The sequence below is a fragment of the Cibotium barometz genome, chromosome 43 (genome assembly GCF_041138505.1).
Source record: "Cibotium barometz isolate CiBa-2024 chromosome 43, ASM4113850v1, whole genome shotgun sequence".
NCBI classification, from domain to species: domain Eukaryota; kingdom Viridiplantae; phylum Streptophyta; class Polypodiopsida; order Cyatheales; family Cibotiaceae; genus Cibotium; species Cibotium barometz.
The window spans coordinates 26504814-26527758 of NC_141088.1; the positions used below are offsets into that span (position 1 = coordinate 26504814).

General features: G+C 45.2%; 1 protein-coding gene across 2 annotated transcripts in view; it reads right to left on the reverse strand.

Moving 5' to 3' along the window:
- The window catches only part of LOC147613733 (uncharacterized), a 99397-nt gene that overhangs the window by 55206 nt on the left and 21246 nt on the right, over positions 1–22945 (reverse strand). For both annotated transcript variants that reach the window (XM_086781711.1, XM_086781712.1), the window contains exon 3: positions 12671–12867. In XM_086781711.1, coding sequence (XP_086637837.1) covers positions 12671–12867 — 197 coding nt within the window. The remainder of the gene's footprint in view (positions 1–12670; positions 12868–22945) is intronic.

The following is a 22945-nucleotide window of genomic DNA, read 5'->3' on the forward strand; positions in this document are numbered from 1 at the left end:
TCCAATTCCCCCAAGCATACCAGGTCTTGGAGTACACCATCTAGGACAGCATCGAGCTTCGCATCATTATCGATCGAACTCTCATCTTCACGCTCTTCTAGCTGATAGCCTTCTACGGCATTGCCAACCCCCCAGGTGTCACTGCTGTCCAAAGACTCCTCTTCACATGAAGCATCCCATGACAGAACATCCACCTTTTCTATCACAGATATCGGATCATCATCCAATTGCCCAAGAAAATCAATGATAACAAGGTCGTCCTCCTTGTTTTGAACATCCACATCACCAACATTCTCAACAACAATCTCACTAGCAATCTCTACCCCATCCTCCTCCCTGCTAGAGTTATCTTCAGGACTTTTTGTGTCCGGCTCATCTTCCCGCTCATCATCTGCAAATTCCAAAGTATCATCCAAGTCTTCACTTTCATGTACCTGCATACTATCACTCTCAACAGTTGAAGGATCGTCAACCAAGCTTTCCACATCGCTACCTTTCGTAGCCATGACATCCATTACCAAAGGAGAGTCCCTTAACAACTCTTCACCTGCAAAAGACTCAGCCTGTGATCCTAAATCTTCATTCGGCTTCCCAACATGCATATCTTTCCTTTCAATAAACCTATCAACATGCAAAACCTGGACTACATCCATATTATGCTCCAAGCATACGTTCTCACTTGGCTTTTCAACTGGCTTCTCATCCACCTGCACATGCTTTAAAGACTTTGGAAAAAAATCAAAAGGCACATAAAACATCCCCCTTTGCACCTGTATCGGCCTTTGAGGTTCCTGTTTAATCCAACTTTGCATTGGACTCTTATCCACCTCAACCAAATTAACCTGCATATCTCTCACAGACACAACACTTTCATACGGATAAATACCCATCTCCATCTGCTTCAAAACCTTGCCTTCCTTTTCCCTAGCACCCCTAATTGCATCATCAAATGGCTTGGGATTCTTCAACTCAACCCTGACCCTCAAATGGGGTAACAGACCATCAATAAACAAGCTCTTTTTCAGAAACATAGGAGGAACTTCCTGCTTCAATGTCACACACCACTTACCCCACAAACATGTAAATACCTGTACAAAAGCATCCAGTGATTGCCCATGTACCTGCTTCAAGATGCTCAACTCCTGCCACAGCACACTAGCATCCTCCATTTGCTGAAAACGCTCCAAAAGGCCTTCTTTCAACCTGTCTAAGGTCAAAACACCAGCATCCTGTGCTTCAAAATCCTTAAGCCAGCTTCGAGCATCTCCCTTCCAGAAAATCTTTATCAGCTTCAGAACCTGCTCTTCATCTGTGACATGATTGCTAATGCATGCCAACTCCATCTGCTCCAAAAAGTCAACCACATCTTCATCCTTCGTGCCATGAAACTCCGGATAAGACCACATCATGACAACCTGTACCAATCCCTGAGCTCTCCTCAGTGGAACATACGCCCTTCTTGGCAAAGAACAACGCCAGAGCTATCCTCAGTGGGGGCACCAGAAGGATGTGAGGTGAAAAAAAGAAAGAAAACCCTGCCTCTACAGCTCTTCCACCTCGCAAACTTGGAATACACACACACCAACGGGGGCACCACCAACTTCTCTAGCTGGAAAGAAAATCACTCTCTCACTCTACACCACTCTCCCACACCAGACAGACAACACAATCCAAATCCTATATTTTAGTAAAAATCTTCATCTTTACAGAGTTGGACATCTAAAATGTCCTCTGAACCGTCCTCATCCAAAACCCATTCACAATTTGACCATTCCCCCTCATCTATATAGATTACTACAGACCAATAACTAGAGCAACTATTGGAGAACACAATTTCAAAGGGTGTAGGATCCTCAAAATGAATCTCATCGATATCGGAACCTAAGTCTAAGATTAAATACATGATGGTAAAGACCACTCCAACAATATATATGTATATACCCGATGGTCACCTTAGCCCGTATAGCTTTCCCTTTGTTTGCTCCAATCACTAGCCCTGTTCCTTCACAAAAAACTGGCCACTGTCTTGGTTGCTATCTGACCTTCCACTCGGCCACCTTCGCATCTCACCAGGTTCTGCAGCTCTTTGCCTGCACCCACGGCTCTTGATTCTTTTGTCCAGAGGCGGCTATATCACTCACTCACTGCAGCGGTAGAATCACCAGGACGACCCTCACTTCAGCCCTGCCACGCTAGCTCCCACACGGCCCACTTCTTGCAGCAGCTCTGGAAAGCGACCCTTCATCCACCAGACGGCGCCTTCTCTTACACGACAACCACCTAATAAAAGCACCTCACCTGTGCCTGATAGTAGCCTCTGCGCCGTCTTCTGAAGAAGCCTCTCCCTGCCTGTCTCTGCAAATTCCCCACAGCAAGGGCCACCTCACAACTGGTCCACAGCCTTCTATTCGGTGACCCCCTCACTCTTCACTCGCACAAGGCGGTCCTCCTGGAATCACCAACCCACTGTCCTTTTTGAAACAAGGCGACTACTACCTTATCTTCGCCAGCCTCTGCACTCTTCACCTCTTCTCGTCGGCTTTTTTTTTTTTTTGGCTTCTCTGCAGCGTTCCAGCAAACCCCTCCCAGTCTACACGATGGCGGCCACACTCTGCCTCCGCACTTTCGCTGGACTCTCCCTTATAGCTGCGCCAGAGAGCCTCCCTTTGCTTTATCTTGCAACTGCGCCAGACCTCGCCCATAGGCGGCCTGTCCCACTAGCTCCCACACGTCAGCCCACATTTCTCTCTTCTTACGTTGCGCCTGCTAGCTCCTCGACCAAGGCCTCCATGCCAACCTTGCTTTACACACGCTGTCTGCCCGTCAACCTTTGACGCCAGCACTTGTCGGCTTTCACCAGCGGCTCTTCACAAGGGAAGCCCCCTTTCTCTTCACGACGGCCCTGTCTCCTGGCTGCAGCTCACCATCCCCTCTGCACCTGCACAGCAGCTGCGCACGCCCAAGAGAACCCCCAGCGCCAGCAGCTCTTGCTTCCCTTGCGCTGTCCTGCGGCTATCCAGAGAGCCCCCTTCACACGATCACCTCCTTTTCTGTTTGCAGGCTCTCGCCAGCTTCTCGAACTCGCCAGCTTCGCCATCTTTCCAGAAGAGGCGCTGGCAACTCTATTAACTTCCACGTGGTCATTCTTATTAATGGCCACGTTTACTATTATTATTTTCTTTATTTTTCTTGGAATATAGCCACAATGCTTAGAGCCTCCGATTTCACACCATGTTTCAAGGCTACCTTGGTCCCGTAATCTTTAATTACCTCCCAGGCTTCCACACCCTTTTCAAATGCAACTCTCCAGTGCCCACTCTATTTTTGACGCGCCCACAATCAAAGCCATCGAGCAGCTGATATCATCTGCAGTTGATTACATTCCGGACAGGCCTGTAACAAGCCCAAATGCAAAAGCATCCACCCTGAACACCTGGCAACGTATTCCCAAACAAATCCTTTATTCACACCATGCACACGCATGTACACAAGCTCAGAATACCACTCAGAAAAACGCCTGACAATAAGCAGATGAGAACTCAAGCTTAGTGCCCATGTTATCAAATAAAGCCCTCCAAAAGAGGCTCGTAGTCCTAGGATCTCTATCCCCATAATGAACTTAGGCATACCATGATGCTTGAATATGTGAGCAAGGAAAAGCTTACCATATGATCAACTTTAATGGTTTTCTTGACGGGCAAAAAGTGAGCTTGCTTGCTAAACCTGTCAACTATGGTCCAAATAGCATCATTCCCATGCTGGGATCTAGGTAAGTCCATAATGAAGTCCATAGTAATGCTTTCCCATGGCTACGAGGAAATAGGCAAAGGCTGAAGCAAACCTAGAGGCTTTTGTCTATCAAATTTCACTTTTTGGCAAGTAATACATGCGCGTATATAAGCTTCAATGTCTTTATGCATGCTTGGCCAAAAGAAATATCTTTCTATCATGCGTGTTGTAGGTAAAATACCTCTATGACCAACATAAGGTGGAGCGTGAAATTTCTCCATAACCGTTGGACCATATCCTTCACCACACACAGGCAATTATCCTTCATAAGATAACCCTCTTTGATCACATAAGAGCCATGTGAGTGACTAGCCATTAAATCAGTCCATATATGGGAAAAATCGACATCCAAATGATACAAATTACGCATGGCAAATAAGTCCCGATGAGAAGCCACTGAAACTGCAGCAATATAAGGCTTCCTGGACAAAGCATCTGCCACTAGATTCTTCTTTCCCGGAGTATGTACAATCTAAAAATGGAACATGGAAAGAAAGTTTGCCATTCTAATTTGCTTCTCCGAGAGCTTTGTTTAAGATAGAAAGTACCTCAAGCTTTGATGATTTGTCTTGACTACAAATTCAGCCCCAAGAAGATAATGCTTTTATATTTTTAAGGCATGAATTACAACCAAGAGCTCTTTTTCATAAATGTCCATATGGATCTCGGCATCATGCAATCGACGGCTCTCATAAGCAACTGCATGACCCTCTTGATTTAGGACAGTCCCTATACAATTCCCACATGCATCCCATTCCACCGTGAATGGCTTTTACAAGTCAGGAACAATCAACATGGGTCCACAAATGATAGCATTTTTGAGCTGCAAAAAGGCATTTTGCTCATTGGAAGTCCATTTGAAGATGGCTTTCTTCTTTATAAGATCATGCAATAGCGAGGCAATCTTAGTGACATGCCTTATGAATCGCCTATAGTATAAACATAACCCAAGAGAGCTATGCACCTGATGTACATTTTGCAACTCTGGCCAATTTCGAATAGTTTCAATCTTAGTAGGATCCATTCTTACACCCTCTTTGGATACAATGTGCCACAAATAGTGTATCTCTGAGAGAAAGAACTCACTTTTCTTAGCATTTATGAAGAGTTTATGCTTTTGCAACTCTTCAAACACTATAGCCAAATGAGTCTTATGCTCCTCCTTATTCTTGGAGAAAACCAAGATATCATCAAAGAATACACCTGTGAATTTACTATGGGATCAAAATATCATGTCCATCATACGGTTGAATGTTGCCGGGGCATTGATAAGACCAAAAGGCATCACCAAAAACTCATGCAATCCAAAAGCAGTCCTAAATGCAGATTTATGGACATCCTGGGGTACCACACAAATCTGGTGATAGCCACTCTTTAAGTCTATACGGCTGAAACAAGCCGAGCCATCAAGCTTATCCAAGATGTCATCTATGCATGGGATTGGAAACCCGTTCTTGATGGTGAACTTGTTTAGAGCTCGATAATCCACACACATGCGGAATGATCTATCCTTCTTTTGCACAAGAAGCACAGGAGAACGAAAGGGTGAGGAGCTTGGCTGAACCAAACCCTTCTCCAAAAGCTCATTAACTTGCTTCATGATCTTCTCTTGTTGTGTGGGACTCACACGATATGTGGATTTGTTAGGTAGGGAACTACCTGGCACAAGATCTATGTGATGATCCTCAGGCCGCTCAGGAGGTAGTTCTCTTGGAAATGCATCGGCAAAACAATCTTTATATGCATTAAGAAAATTCAGCCTATTTTGAGCCAATACATCCACATTCACATTTCTTTGTTCAATTTTGTCACGAACAAAAACCAAGTACGCGGAAAGACTCTTTTTCATTGCCTTATTAATTTGGATGTGAGATACAACTGGGATGGAATCCCCTTCTTTGCCAGCATCAATGACATGCATGAGGCCTTTATGCATAAAAAAGATCCTGTTGGTTTTATATTCTTTGCGGGGCTCAAGCCTATGATGCCAAGGCTTACCAAGCAATACATCACATCCATTCAATGGAGCAATCAAGAAATGCTCGTGATCCTGTATATGTATGCGCAACTTCCCAATAAGAGTCGTCACTTGCACCTCTTTGCCAACTAAAGTGGCCTCTACCTCAATCTGGGGTCCCATGTCCCCAATCTCTATGCCCAAGGCGGCTGCCATCTATGTAGAGATGAAGTTATCTGTTGCACAATCATCAAACATAAACAAGGCAAGCTGATCCTTGATTTGCTCCGAAGCTTTGCATACCACCCTCACTTTGCCATCATGCTCAATGTTACCCTGTACATCGGGAATGGCATGCACATTAGCCTTGGGTGGCTTTTTCTCTAGCTTTTGCTTGCAGGTAGAGCATTGTCTAAACATGTGCTCTTTATTACCACAAGAAAAGCATTTCCTCTCTTTTGCATATTGCTCCCTTTGCTCGGGAGTCAAACCAAACTTGTTCTATTGCCTTAAACTCTTTGAGCTTTTTGGGATGTGATTCATGTTCTTCCCTCTTTCTCTTTCCCCTATCCAATGGGGCAGCCCTCTCTGCATGGACTTCATGGGCAACCAAAGATGTTTCACGTGGGTGGCTTGTCCTCTAGCTTTTGCTTGCGGGTAGGGCATTGTCTAAACATGTGCTCTTTACTACCACAAGAAAAGCATTTCCCCTCTTTTGCATATTGCTCCCTTTGCTCGGGAGTCAAACCAAACTTGTTCTTTTGCCTTAAACTCTTTGTGCTTTTTGGGATGTGATTCATGTTCTTCCCTCTTTCTCTTTCCCCTATCCAACGGGGCAGCCCTCTCTACATGGGCTTCATGGGCAACCAAAGATGTTTCACGAGACACGGTGGCATGTGCATTATGAATCTGTGGCCCAAATGCATGTGACCTCCCCAAATGATGCAATGTCTCACCACGAGGCAACTCAATGGGCAAAGTCTTTCGGTTTGCATGCCGACCACTCTCTCCATGATAAACATGCTTTGAATCCACAAGGCCATCATGTCGCCCACTAGCTCCAACATGCACATATTTATTTCCTCCTGTCCCATGAGGAGTAGATGCATGGAGAGAAGTGACGGATACCTCTTCCTTATGTATAAAAGACCTCAACCGTTGAGATGCTAGGTCTCCATGCTTCAAACGAGGTGGATTCTTGAACACTAACTCCCCATCCTCTCCTTCTTTGAGATCACCCTTTGGATGAGATAGGAGAGTGCCAACTTCCTTGGCTTCTTGGCCACTTCACAAGCCATAGACTCAAAGGTCATATCCACCAAAGCATCAGCTTTCCTTGCTTCAATGACACTTTGTACATGGGATCTTCATGCAAGAATTTCAGCTCTTGCTCCTTCGCCTGCAAAAGCTTCTTCATGTGCTCCAATTCAGCCCTCAATGCATTAGGCTCATCCTCATGCATAGGCTCTTTCCCACGGGATGGCTGTCCCATCAAAGCACTATCATAAACTCTCTCAAGAGGCTTGTGCCTTCCATGCAATGCATCGGAATCGCGAGAGGCACTTGATTGACCTCTTGAATTTGGCACTTCCAAAGGGTAGCCTTGGTTGTCCATTGAGTCAAATGTCTGTGTTTGCTTCCGATCTCAAAACACCGTGTCTCCTCTTGATAAAGAGAGACGTCCAGGCTCTCATACCAATGTAACCGCTCCCTATAGGAGGCCTACAAATCGGAAGATAAAATACACATTTTTAGATCACTTAACTAATACAAATAATGGACAATACTTGCAACATTGAAACTGAAATTGACAAAGAACACTTGACACCATCACTGGGGCCAGAAAGGGCCGGCTCCCCCCTCAATACAGTTTGTATTTCTTGGAGTATTTATATGTACAAGTGTTCATGGGCCCCAAGGCCGGATTTCTCCATAACATGGAGTGAATACAACTGAAAAACAATAAGAAGTTTGTCGATGAAGAATCGGTTGTTAGAGTAGACCAAATCACACGCAATCTCCCACCTTCACTGGGTGAACACCCGCTCCCCACTGGTCTTCCGGGACCGTGCACCAACAACAGGCACGCCCGTACTAACGCCTAGCAAGGTGAATCACCGCGGAGGGAGTGATACCTAGTGCTCTCAAGTAAGCTTTGCTCCTAGCTTTTTCTCATACCCCAATGACCTTCACTGACTCTTCTAAATGTGAGGGCGCGGTCAGGGTAATCACGGGAAAGATCACCATCCCGGTGGCCTTCCATGGTGAAGGCAACTGGGAGTGATGCTTGCCTACACAAGACTTATAAAAACAACATTTAATTTTAATATTATCTGAATTTGAAAATACAGAAACAAGTACCTAATAAAGATTTAAATTCAGATCTCACGAGAGAAGACCATCCCCTTTTAATGTACTCCTAATTGGTGCAAACAGCAGGTACATGCAGGACAATCAGCAAGTACAATGGTCGGGTACAAGGCAGCAGCCACCACAGGTACAGTAGGTGGGTACAGATGCAACCGGCAGATACAAAACTGCAGCACACATGCAGGTGCAGTACTGCAACAAGTACAGATCAGCAGGCGGGTACTGGGTACTAGGCAGCGGCGGGTACTGTACTGCAGGTGGGTATTGTTCTGCAGGCGAGTACTGTCCTACAGGCGGGTACTGTTGTGCAGGCGGGTACTAGGCAGTAGGCGAGTACTGTTGCAACAACAGCCAAGCAAGTTGGAGGAGATGGATTCAAGGCAGCAACCAGGCAGGTTGGAGGAGGCGCCTACTTTCCATCAACCACCCCCCACTTACCATCCACGTGCGGGCAAGAAATGTTTTCCATGCAATTCCTAGTCTTAAATATTAAGCCTTAATTAAGTTGGGCACCCACATTAAAAAGGTGTCCGGTCAATATTTTAAATGTGTGTGAACACCCAACCTTATAAACATTAAGGTTTATATTACTTTATGGATTTTACATTTGAAAAGGCCAAAAAAGGGCAATACTTACCGCCTGTTCACACGCCACACCAATTCGTCACCAGACAACACACCCACGGTACAAAGGGGCGTTCCCGTCCAGTGTACTAGCACGTCATACTAGGCAAACACACGAAAACAAACCATGCGAAAACAAGTTTATGCATGTGCACATGTAATGGACGAAATCTCTGTTTCATGAAACTTGTACAAGAATTTCTTGTCGGGTACAAAATTGGTGCGACAGAAATATGAAGTCCTAGTCTTCCTATAGAGTGACAGTCCCGTAGGCAAAACACAAATCCTAGCACGAGCCTTCCTATGGAGTGACAATCCCATAGACAAAGCTCGGCACAAATATCAGTCCTACCATGGAGTGACAGCCCCATGGATAAGACGCAATCCTCGTCATACACGGAGAGATAACCTCCAGTGATGCCCTCCTTAGCTTTTTCCTCAGGAGTCTTCTTGGGCGTAGAATCCTTTCTATTGCCCGATTGATCCGGAGAATTTTTCTTTTGGTCGTTTTGGTCTTTGCTATTTTGAGCCCCCTTACCTTGGGTAGATGACTGCTGGGTAGATTATTGTTGTTGGAGCTTTGGGGAAGACTGTACCTGCCTTGGCTTACCTCCATTCAGCATCAGCTTCTAATTATGACCGAGGGTTAGTGCCCGTGCATAAGTCTGAGACTCAAAATTCCTCACTGGGTACCTAATGGTAGTGTCTAAACTTTGAATGAACTGCTTGAGCTCATCTTCTTCCGATATGCCCAACTACTAGGCCATTGTAATGACCTTGTCGGAATAGGTCAAAACAGGGGAACCGCCCTAAGTGAGTTTGTAAAACTCATCCTCAAGATTGGTCATGTACTGTGGTGGAAGAAAACGGGCTTTGAGGTCAACCACGAAGGTGTTCCAATGAAAACGGAATTGGCCTGTGACACGGTTTGTGTGACGTTGTGACCAATGTTGCAACCAAGTAACAGCTTCCCCAATGAGTTGGGGTGCTGCTACATGGACTTTGTCTTGTGGATCTGCAATTTTAGCTAAAGGAAAATGTGCTTCAAATTGATGAATAAATTGAGTAACAACAGCATGATCACACTTACCATCATACTTACGAAAATTTGGAGAGGTTCATATGACGGTGGTGGTAGAGGCGGTGGAGGACCAGGAATTCGGAGCCTACTGAGGGAGGGCCTCCAGAATCTGTGCCATTGTTTGCTGATGCTGGATTTGCACGCCTCCCAGTCGAGTCTTTGCTGGAACTCTCGATCGGCTTTCTCTCTACGGCGCTGGTCTTCCTTATATTTGTGTGTGGCTTCCTTATCCCTTTGTTCCTCCGCACATCTCAGTTCTTTCTCTTCTTCTGCTTTTATTTTTGCTTCTTCATCTTTTCTTCTTTGTTCTTCACGTCAATCTTCACCTTTTCTTCTTTGTTCCTCCCTATGGAGAAGGACCCGTGCCAGATCTGAGATGCCTTCTTTCTGCTTCTCTTTTTCGGCAGCAAGCTGTATCTTCAGAGAATTTATTTGCTCCATCATTATTCTCAAGAGCTCTTCTGTGCTTGGTGGAAGTGTTTTTTCTGTTTGGAAGCTTTGTGCCTCCATCTCTTCTTGTTGGCTTTCGTCTTGATGTGATGTCTCTCCTGACATGGTGGAGGCCTAGGTGTTTTTTCTAGACCGCAGTTTAACAATCCACCGGATGCTCTCACTTCTTTAAGTAGCCAAGTTGGGTTACTAGCCTGATGCTCTATTACCAATGTTACATGCACTAAGCTTGACCGTGTGATAACGCACAACAGGGCCTTATTTATACCTTTATGTGGTGAGCATCTTTAGCATCCAATTTAGAGAGTAGAGAGAGAGAAGAATGAAAATAAGAACGTAGAAGATGACATAGTATTGGGTCCCAATACCCACTGAAGACCCCCCCCCCCCCCCCCCCCCCTTCTTCAAGCAGGAGTATTTGCTTATATTATTCTTTGGAGAATGCTGTACAATGCTTGAGAAAACAAGTGATGTGAACGCCCAATGCAAGGACGAGGAAGACCATACATCGGCTGAGTATCCACCTAATCCGAGGCTCTGCTGAAGACTCTTCTGGCCACTAATGCAAGTCCTGATAGCTGTAGGACTGCACATATGCTGGCTGAATGTGAAGAGGAGCTTCCTTGATGCCTGGAGTCAACTGGATGTTGTATGCTTTTGCACTTTCTGCTGAATATTTTGAAGTGGGACTGAGGCACATGCTTTTATATTGCGTCCTACTGCTGGTCGGCTGCCAAAGAAGGCTGTCGGCCTGCTGGTTTTTCTCAAGACTGCCTTAAATGCTCAGTCGGCTGCTAGAGAACCTGGTTGGCTGCTGTAAATACCCTGTCGGCTGCTGTAAAAGCCCACAACTGGCATAAATGCCTAGTCGGCTGCTGTAGGGCTGGTCGGCGGGTGCTGGCCAACTGGAGGCCTGACCCAGTCACCTAAGCCACCAAGGGCTGGCCGACTGCATGGCCTTCTTGTATGGCTAGGGGTTTGCTACCCCTTGCAAGGCAGCCCATGTTGGGCTGCCTTGGGGCTGGCCTTAGGGCTGGCCCCTTCTATGCGCAATGATCCTAAACATGCCTACACATGCAGCTATGGCTATGGCAGTCAGCTGCATGGTCCTGTATGATGAATTCTCCAAGTGGGTTAAGAGGATTGACCTCTAAGGCTCAGAGACTACAAATATTCCAAAAAAAAAGGTGCTACTTCTGTACACATGCTGCACTGATGAGCATGCCAGTGTGTCACTAGGTACCCCAGTGTAGGGTGCACGTGACAAAATTGGCCACTATAAAGTGATTGTTTGGCAAGAGCAAAGGGCATGGGAAGAGAAGACACCTCTTGGTATGGCCTGTAAGGTAACATCAATGGGAAAGGTATAAACGAGGGTCCTCTTAGAGGGAGAACATGGCATAGACTTAATGATCACAAGGCTTCAGAAAGGATTCTTTGGCTGAGACGGGGGTGGTCTTGCCTCTACAGGATATTACTGAGGCTAGGCTAGATGCATCTGATCTTGTTCAGATCATAGAGGATGCATCAATGGAAACATTGATGGACATTGCTGAGGCTCGGGTAGATGGATCTGATCATTTCAGATCATAGAGGATGCATCAATGGAAACATGAGGATATGGGTCAGGATACAATGGACCTGGGAGGAGGACTCCTCTCGGACTACTTAGGCGAGGAAGGTTCCTTCCCCTAAACTGACAATTTGAATGATCTTCAAATGTATAGAGTCCCTGCTAAACTTGTGGATAAAGACGGTGTTAAGAAACTTCATTTTGATGACGGTGGGGTACATTTGGAAGCGTACTTTTTGGCTAACAACAAGCTCCAACGGAATATGCTTTTTTACGAGGGTAAGAGGAGGAGGAAGGGAATCTATGATGAGTAACTCTCATCTTATGTAATGGGTTCCCCAAAAAAAAAGGATTTGATTTACTAATATGAGAATGAAGTTACAATGGCTAAATCTCACTCATTACCTCACTGTGCACTCGTGTGTTTCATAAACTGGGAACCACTACAGATTTCCATGACCTCCGTCTGGTTCTGCCCCAAGTTGTCCCTTTCCTTGATGCTCCTCTTCTTCCCATCTCATCATTTCCACATACCATGTGCCTCAAGGACTTGAAAACCCTTTACAGGCATGCCACTAAACTATCCATGTACACCCCGTTTCCTCACCTTCACTTGGGACCTGTCCCTTTATAGATCAGGGTTCACAAATGGCGAGCACTATGCTAAACCCTAGCCCTAACCATCACTGTTACCCAGTATATAATCATAATATACATATAACTCTCAGCAAAAAAACAAACTTTACAGCAGTCGCCTTTAATTTCTACTTCTAATCATATAATTTCATTGTCATTTGAAGAAATACGCAACTTTTTTATTTCTTACTTCCATATCAGCCTCTGGCTGGCCCCATAGGATGCCCACCATACTGCACTAGATGGTGAATAGGTCATGATAGACATTCCAAACCCTCTGTAAAGTCCACGGATTCCATCAGCTTTCAGGATCTTCCGTACAGCATCAAGCCCGCCAGAATACTTTGTAGCTTTAGGCGTGCCTTGTATCATAAGCCTTTGACTAACCTATTGAACAAAAATAACAAAAAGTTCAACAACATCAACAGCACTGCTTTTTATACCCTACAAGGAAGACATCTTGCTTGGACAGTAGAAAGTGTAAGCAGAAGTCACCCAATCCCCAGTCCAAAACATGCACAAAAGGACCACATCCAAAATGCATCACATTTATAATATCACAATCAATTACATTGTGAGCTGAGATCACCCTTGTCATATGCATCACATTTATAATACCACATTCAATTACATTGTGAGCTGAGATCACCCTTGTCATATGCATCACTCCTCCACATGCAAGTGGAGATAGACAATGAGTTTATGGGAACCCTGCTTAAGGAAAAATGGCCACCCATTCAAAAATAAATTGGCGTAGTTTCACATGGGTTGCAAGTGCCAAGGGAATACGGGGCGTTTGCCGGACCAAATAGTAGGCCCGCTTAGTGCGGAAGGCAAGTCTTGGGGGATGTCCCCTTCGACAATCCATACCTGATGGTATCCACTTTTTAGATCAAGCTTCGAAAACACCTTGGCTCCATTCAGCCTCTCTAGTATATAGTCAATCCGAGGCATCAGGAACTTGCTCTTAATTGTCAGCTTGTTCAGAGCATGATAATCCGCACAAAGTCCGGAAGATCCATCCTTTTTCTTGACAAAAAGGATCGGTGCAGAAGGAGACACTCAAATGTATGAATCTTGATTGCAACGATACTTGGAGTTGGCACTTCAACTCTGATTCCATAGCCTTGCTCACGCGATATGGAAACTTACTCAGAGATCCGAGCCTCGAAGGAGATCAATTTTGTGATCCTCCAAGATCGGGGGAGTTTGGGATAGGAGATTGTCTCGAAGGAAGGCCTGGGACTTCTTTGAAGCACTAGTGACGGTCTAGGTGGTCTGAACATAGATCAACACGTCTTGTGTGCCTTTCCTCAGTTCTCGTTTAGCCTACATGTGACTCATGAGAGGAAAGTCAAGAATGCTTGGTTCACACTTGATGATGACGGGAGCTTTGGACACATTCCGGAAAATCTAAGAAGTGTGTTGTTCCCAGTCAATATTGGTGAAGCCACCGAATCCCTAAGATTATGTCTGCTCCTATAAGAGGGGCAACCACGAAATCTCGCACCAATTATGTGCCTTGGATAACTAACTTATCACTATGAGCCTCAAAATTGATACTCACGTGTAACATGCAGCGGAAGTATTCGTAATTAAGGATCCTATCACACAAGTCTCACACCGCCTTCTGTATCTTCAGTTTCGTGAGTTTAGCAATCCACTTTTATGACTTCAAACTTTAAGAGATTTAGAGAGAGAGAAATTGTACACCGTATGGGGTCCCGAATTACCCACTAAAGGGCCCCCTATCCCCTTACCGGAATAGTATTTGCTTTATTACTTTAAAGACACTGACTTTGGATTGATGATAAGCCAAACGCAAGATCTCGGAGGATAACATCTAGTATTTTTAGGATATTTTTTAGCATTTATCTGGCATTTTTCCCATGATTTCAAGCATTTAATACCATTTATCATCTTGGACAAGTCGTGTAGCATATTAGCTACAACCAACCAACCCTAGCACTCATATAAATAGGTTTGCTTTTGCAACCTTCACTGATTCATATCATAATTCAACAATCAAGCATCAAGCGTTGGAGCCTTCAGCCTAAGGAGCATCAACGATTGAATATGCAGCATCTAGAGCACTTCAGCCCTCAGCGTTTTCAGCCAGTGTTTCATCCTTCAGCAACTAGGAGCATCAACGCATGTGCATTCAGCATCCATCATCAAAACACATCAGCATACAGCATTCAACCTTTAGAATACCTTGCATTTTCTGCATAGGAGCAGTTTTCAGCATACCTATCTTCATCGTTTTGCTACGGCACTTTGGTAAAACTCAGCATTCATTCACAACCTAGAAACAGTCCCAATCAGTCCTTACCTCAGCCTCAGATTTGCAGCCTTCCCTCATTCCATTGGGAAGAGTGCATAGGCTCGAGATTGGTCATCATTGGTGCTTCTACAGCCATGTACAGTTCAGCCCGACTCTTGGTCCTCCGAGATCTCACGTTTGGCTTATCGTCAGTCCAAAGTCAGTCTCTTCAAAGTAATAAAGCAAATACTATTCTGGTAACGGGATAGGGGACCCTTCAGTGGGTAATTCGGGACCCCATACGGTGTACAGTTTCTCTCTCTCTCTCTCTCTCTCTCTCTCTCTCTCTCTCTCTCAATCTCTTAAAGTTTGAAGTCATAAAAGTGGATTGCTAAACTCGCGAAACTCGGGATACAGAAGGCAGTGTGAGACTTGTGTGACAGTAATTGCGAATACTTCCACTGCATGTTACATTGGTGTTAGATTCAGCTCGTCCACACACACCGCATCCTAGCGTGAGGGCATCCTTGGATGGTCAAATTGCGTTTCGGCACGACCACCGACTTCAGCATCATGTCTACAGAGGAGAGTACACATCAACCAGAAGACATCTCCCACGAAGGAGACCTTGCGCTTCCAACTACTGCAGATACCATAGCTCTACTTAGAGCTCAGAACCAGCCTCGTCTCCAACTCTTGGAGGCAACAGCAGCACGACCTCCTCCTCCGACTACATCTCCCTCTTCTTTCAGATGGAACGACAAAGAAGAGAAGACGAGGTTCGACGGAGAAAAGAAAAAGTTGAAGCTGAAGCAAGAAAGCAACAAGAAAAAGCAGAGACGGGACTATGAGGAAGCCCAACGCAGGATCGAAGAAGACCGGCGTCAGGCTGAACTTGCCATTCGGGAGCACCAACAAGAGCGCGATCGAGAACGTATGTTACTCGAGCACCAAAGGGAAAAAGGGGCTATGCATCTTAGATATCAGCACCTCTCTTTAGTTTCTCCAACCTTAGGTGCCACCAGCCAACAACCCGCAACATCGACTACCATCATTCGAACGCAACCAAATTTTAGTAAGTATGATGGTAAGTGTGATCATTTGGCAGTTAATCAGTTCATTCATCAATTTACCACTCATTTTCCTTTAGCTAGGATTACAGATCCACAAGATAGAGTCCACGTAGCCGCTCCCCACCTTACGGGTGAGACAGTCACTTGGTGGCAGCATTGGTCTAGTCTTCATACAAACCAAACCACAGGTGTCACAGCTTTTAGCTGGGATACATTTGTCCATGACCTAAAGACCAGCTCCCCTCCCCCCCCCCCCCCCCCCCCCAAGTATATGACCAGATGAGTTCTATGGACTCAAACAGAACGGATCACCTGTGCTTCACTTTTCCAGAAAGGTTATAACTTTAGCACAGCAGTTAGGGTTATCTGAGCAGGCCAAGATGGATCAATTCATTCGTGGATTAGATCCTAATATCCGGTTCACAGTTCGTAACTTTGAACCCAATACCTATGACCGGGCTTTGACTCTGGCTCAAAATGAAGAAATGAAGATGAACGGAGGCAAGCCTAAGCAGTCGTCGCAATCTAGTACCAAACCCCAACAGCAGCAATCTGCTGCGCAACCAGGAAAAGGTAATGCATCTTCTAAAGATGCTAAGGAGGACGGCAGTAATAGCTCTAGTTCAGCGGGTAAGAAGGATAAGGAATCCAAACCTAAGAAAACCCCCGAGGAAAAGGCTAAAGCAGGCATCACTGGAGGTTATCTTCCTCCAGAGGAGCAAAGGAAATACTAGTCAGAAAATAGATGCTTTTTCTGTCATACCATCAGGCATGGTAGGAAGGATTGCCACAAATAGCAAGCTCCTTCTGCCACAGTTGCCACAGCATCTCCAGCTCCTCCAGCCCCGCCTACTGCCACAAATGCAGTTCAGCTTTTACCTTCTATGCATCCTATGCCATCCGTGGTATTTGATGCTAAGCAGGAGGGTGAGAGCGATGCTGCACAGAAAAGCCCCATCCAAACTTATGGCTCTGCCAAGGGCTGACAGTTTGTAGTCCTATTCGACATGGGCAGTTCTGAGGACGCCATCTCTCCTCGGTTGGCTAACAAAATGAGCTCCACATTAGTGCCATATCATTTGGATGTGGACGGGTTCACACCTGGTCTTCGCACCCACATATCTCAGAAGGCACAACAGTTTGCCTTTGACGTTCAAAAAGCCTCATTCGAACGAGATTTCATTCTCGCCTCTTCTGGGGTGTGAGATGATCTTAGGAATCCAGTGGTTTCGTCAATATAAGCCTATTCCCGATTGGGAGCAGAACACTTTTACTATCTGTAAAGGTTTTCCTGAGCCCGTCATGATTCGTGGGGATAGAAGCATTCTTGGCATCCCATTGATTTCGCACCTCCAAGCCCGATGAGCTATCCGCAAGGGAGCGGAAGGGACACTACTTTATGTTCATGCTCAGACAGCCTCTACCTCATTGGTAGCAGCTATCTCATCTTCGTCCCATAGTTAGCAGACCTCTTGTCTAGATATCAGGACATTATGCTTAGGGAAGATCTCCCACCCAGTCTCCCCCCATCACGTCCTGAGGACCATCATATCGATTTGGTCCCTGGATCAGAACCTCCTAGCAGGTTCCCCTATCATCTTTCCAAGACTTTAGAGGGTGAGCTAGAAAGACAGTTATCTGAGCTCCTCCGAGCCGGATTCGTTTGGCCTTCTTCCTCACCATTCGCTGCACCCATCCTATTTGTCCAAAAGAAGGACAAGTCTGCACGCCTTTGTGTAGACTACAGGGCATTGAATAAACTCATCATTAAGAATAAGTTTCCTATGCCAAGGATTGAGTACATTTTGGAGCATTTAGACGGTACAAAATTTTTCACTAAGATTGACCTCAAGAGTGGTTACCATCAAGTCCGCATTTTCGAAGCTGACATTCTGAAAACAGCTTTCCGAACAGAGCGTGGTCACTATGAGTTCGTAGTCATGCCTTTTGGGCTTACCAATGCACCCGCAACCTTCAATAAAATGATGTCTAGGATTTTCACAGTCCTCATTGGTAAGTGTGTTTTCATATTTTTTGATGACATACTTGTATTCTCAACCACTACAGAGCAGCATGAGAAAGATGTGAAGAAAGTCTTGCAACTTTTGCGAGATAATGGGCTCTACATAAATGCCAGTCATGCCTTTTGGGCTTATCAATGTACCCGCAACCTTCAATAAAATGATATCTAGGATTTTCGCAGTCCTCATTGGTAAGTGTGTTTTCATATTTCTTCATGACATACTTGTATTCTCAGCCACTGCAAAGCAACATGAGAATGATGTGAAGAGTCTTGCAACTTTTGCGAGATAATGGGCTCTACATAAACGCCAAAAAGTCTATCTTCGGCGTTAAAGAGGTTCAATACTTGGGCTATATCATCGGTTCCGATGGGATTCGATTGGACCCCTCAAAGGTTCAAGAGATCTTGGATTGGGACATCCCTCAGACCGCCCAAGAGATCCATTCTTTCGTAGGTCTTTGTCAAGCCTACAGCACCCATGTTCACTAGTTTTCCAACCTCGCAGCACCTCTCACCGACTTGCTCAAGGGGGTGAAGACTCGCAACAAAAAAGTCCCAGTCAGAGGCAAGGCGCTTCATGCATTCTGTGGACTCCAGAAAGCTGAAGCGCCTGTTTTGAAGTTAGCATCTTGGGATAAACCTTTTGAGGTCATTACCGATGCCAGCAATGTAGCCATAGGTGCAGTTCTCCCGCAGGACAATAGACCCGTGGCCTACTACAGTAGAAAGTTTGATGTCACCGAAAAGAATTATTCAGTTTATAACAAAGAGCTTTTGGGTGTGATCACAATGCTCAAACATTGGAAGCCTTTCCTTTATGGACAAGTTTTCACAGTCAAAACAGACCACCAAGCACTAAAGTGGCTTCAAACCATGCCAAGTGCCCAGTGGAGTGATCGGCAAGCCAGATGAAATCAGCTCTTCCATCAATTTGGAGGAATGATCGAGTACATCCCTGGTACGCATAACCCAGTTGTTGCAGATGCTCTTAGTCGAAAGGCCAGCATCCAGGCAGTGCAAGAGTCTACTATTCTCGAAATCACAGGAAAAGACTTGGATAGCATGAAAGATCAGTATGTCGACTCCCCTAAGTTTGGTACTCAATACAATTTGGCCCACTTCTGAGCTTGGCCATTATTCAATGCAGAACGGTTGGTTGTTCTTCAAGAATCGTCTCTGTGTCATTTGGGAAAAGCGACCAGCTCTTCTCCATGATGCCCATGACTCCTTAGTTGGAGGACATAGAGGTATCAACAGTACCCTCGAGAAATTAGAACGATCCTTTTATTGGCCAAAAATGAGGCGTGATGTATATTCACATGTTCAAGCTTGTAAGATTTGTCAAAAAGTTAAGGTTCCACATACAAAGAAGGCTGGGTTATTTCAACCTTTGCCTATCCCTGACGGACCTTTCATCGACATCTCTATGGACTTTGTAGGGCCTCTACCGGCATCCACCGGATCCCATAACACTGTTTTACCATTGTAGATCGCTTCAATAAGTTCTGCATGCTCATCCCATGCAAGCATACGGCCACAGTTGAGGACGTAGCCCGTCTTTTTCTCAGACATTGGTACCCCTTTGTGGTTTGCCTAGCACCATCACCTCAGACAGAGATTCCAAGTTTACCTCGCATTTTTGGAGGGCATTATTCGAAAACTTTGGAACCAAGCTACAGTTGTCTAGTGCATTCCATCCACACACAGACGGCCAGACAGAAATCTATAACCAATTGGCCTTTGATGTTCTCAAGTCATATTGTCATGACTAGCGGTCCAAATGGAAACATTATCTTCTATTGGTCCAAGCCATCTTGAACGATACTCATTCATCCAGTGTCAGACGGACTCCGTATAAAACAGCCTTTGGTCGCCGTTTCTCTTCTCTTTTGACAAGAGTGGTGTCTCCATCTCTTGAGGCTAACAAAACGACGGAGGCATTTTCCAAAATCATTGAGTCAGTTAAGGACCGCTTGACCAAAGCACAGGAAGCTTATAGTAGACAGGCAAATAAGTCTAGACGAGATGTCCACTTCAAGGAAGGGGATTGGGTCTATCTGCGCATCATGAAACAGAGATTGAAACAAGTGGACAAACGTTGTCCCAAGCTTTTTTTCCGTAGTTTTGGACCTTTCCCAATAGTTAAAAAGATAATTGATGTCTCCATGAAGTTGAAGTTGCCTAACAGTTGGACAATGCATGATGTTTTCCATGTTTCTTGGCTAAAACCATATGTTGGACCAGAAGTGTGTGATGTTTCAGATGAATAGCAACCAGACGTGGTAGACGAAGCAGAAGTTATCGAGCTTGAGCAGATTTTTCTTCATCATTGGAAGCATGGTTCCGGTCGACAAATACGTCCATTCTATACGAAGTTCCGAGATCGAGCTACCCACAAAGCCATTTGGCTAGACGAGGAGTTCTTTCAAGAGTACCCCAGTTGTTGGCGGACTACTTGGAAGCCATGAACCTGCCGCCAAGCTAAGCAAAAGGGAATGTCACATGCACTCTGCACTGTAGTGCATGGTGACAAGACGGCTCATCATCATTAGTGCAATATTGTACAGTATTAGTACCCTTTAGGATGATAATTGTCGTACGCCTTGATCCCATTGTAGTCCTCAATCCAAGATATGTCAGGCACAAGCTACGTAGGTCATTCCTCAGCCATAGTGAGTCATGTTAGAATATGCAGCGAAGATGAAGACAAGATCTGAAAACACTAGAGCAAGTGCACAGCAAAAAAACTGTCATGTGCATGAAATGCCATGGACACTCCCAGAGCTAATCCAGAAGGTGCAGCCAAGAAAAAGATCCTAGAGTTAGAATTTGGGACACAAGGTGTAGTTTGGTCAAGGGTGGACTTGCAGCAAGGCATGGAAGGATTTGGTTGTGCTGTCGGCTGCTTGCAAAAGTGGTCGGCTGGACCAGATCAGAGGCGGGCTGGACCAGATCAGAAATGCTGCATTTCAATGGAATAAATACCACGACTGCTGACCGACCAGCAGTCGGCCAGTTCTCATTGTGTCCAAGAGCCTATAAATAGGCAGTTTGCTCATTGTAGGATTCTCCTCTTCATGGGCGATACCTTGTTGTAGAGAGAAGCCAAATGCTGCCAAATACCTCTCGCCAGCGTCATATGCTTTATGTGGTTGATCACCTGTGGTGTGCAATTGAGGAAGATGAAAGAACGGACTCTAGCATTGACACGATCCCATAACTGTGCCTGTGTCTCACGTTCCTTCCGAATAGAGGGTAACTCCCCTTCCTCTAACTACGGCCATGGAACCCCAACAACAATGAAATCAGCAAGGTCATAAGACTTCAAAACAGATTCCATCATTACCTTCCATATGCTGTAGTTGTTCCCGTCCAGCTGATGGTCCACTGGGAACGTGAGGAGTGTCGGGATCTTCACGTGCTTCACAGCAGCCATCTAAAGTAAATCTGCCATTGCGGGGGTGTAACTGAAAAGGGAAGGTGGGTGGGAAAAAATGAAGAACTAAACCTGCAAGTGGTTATCCAGCAAATAAGCCCGCCTTCCACTTGCTTCTCCTCTTCCCGTACGGCCCAAAACAGTCCTCCAATCAGAAACACAAACAGACCCCTCCTTGCTCACACAGTTCCCAAGATCTTCCAAGAGCCTAGAGCTCTGATACCATGTCAGAATATGCAGGAGATGAAGACAAGATCTGAAAACACTAGAGCAAGTGCACAGCAAAAAAATGCAAAGAAGAGAGAGAAATGAAATGAAATGTTATATTAACGTCTTCAAAAGGCCAAAGTGACCTATGAGACCAAAGTTACAACCATGTGACATCTGATACACTGTCTGGAAAAGAAAAGAGATAAGGGCGGAAGCTAATGCTACTAGTCAAAATGGGGTACATGAGTACATGGATACATGAATACATGAATATGGGGGAGTACAAAAGTGACAGTGATATGGCTGGAGTCGTAATCATCCTAGGAGCTCTAGCATGGGTCTCTGCCAGATGGCCTAGATATCTGCCATAGTGAGATGCCTGGTCGGACGAGCCCGATGCCTCGCAATGATGCTCTGAATCCTCCGGTGTAGGAAGCGTATAACTCTGCTATATACACAAGAAATCCCGGATACAAGAATGAGATGTGTGGGGGGCAAGGGGCCATTTTATATGGCCCCAGAAGACCAGTCGGCTTGCTGAAAAACAGCCGCCGACAGCAGGCGGAAAAGCTCACGACCAGATCTGCTCCAGTCGGCCAGCAACAATCAGTTGGCCAGCTACAAATAATGTCGGCCAGCATCTGGATCAGCCTGACTGGCACAAGACAACCTTCCACACCAAGGAAAAATAGGAAAAAAATGAGAAAACACCTAAATCGGGCGGGCACATCCACAACAGAGGCCCTGCTGTAAATATACAGACAGGAAATGACTGCTAACAAGTCAGTTAGTCAGTCAAGTCCCTTAACCCACTTGAAGAGATTCATTCATGCATGTAGAGTCCGTAGAAACCTTAGGGTTTGCATTAGAAAGCACTCTACATATTGCATATCATTCATCCATTGCACATAGATCATTGCAGAAGCCTTGAAATAGCATCTATTATTTTTAGGATATTTATTAGCATTTATTTGGCATTTTTCTCATAATTTCTAGCATTTAATACCATTTATCATTTTGGACAAGTCGTGTAGCAAATTAGCTACAACCGACCAGCCCTAGCACTCATATAAATAGGTTTGCTTTTGCACCCTTCATTCATTCATATCATAATTCAGCAATCAAGCATCAGGCATTGGAGTCTTCAGCCTAAGGAGCATCAACGATTGAATATTCAGCATCTAGAGCACTTTAGCCCTCAGCGTTTTCAACCAGCGTTTCATCCTTCAGCAACTAGGAGCATCAACGCATGTGCATTCAGCATCCATAATCAAAACACATCAGCATACAGCATTCAGCCATCAGAATACCTTGCGTTTTCTGCATAAGAGCAGTTTTCAGCATACCTATCTTCATCGTTTTGCTACAGCACTTTGGTGAAGGTAAAACTCGGCATTCATTCACAACCTAGAAACAGTCCCAATCAGTCCCTACCTCAACCTCAGATTTGCAGCCTTCCC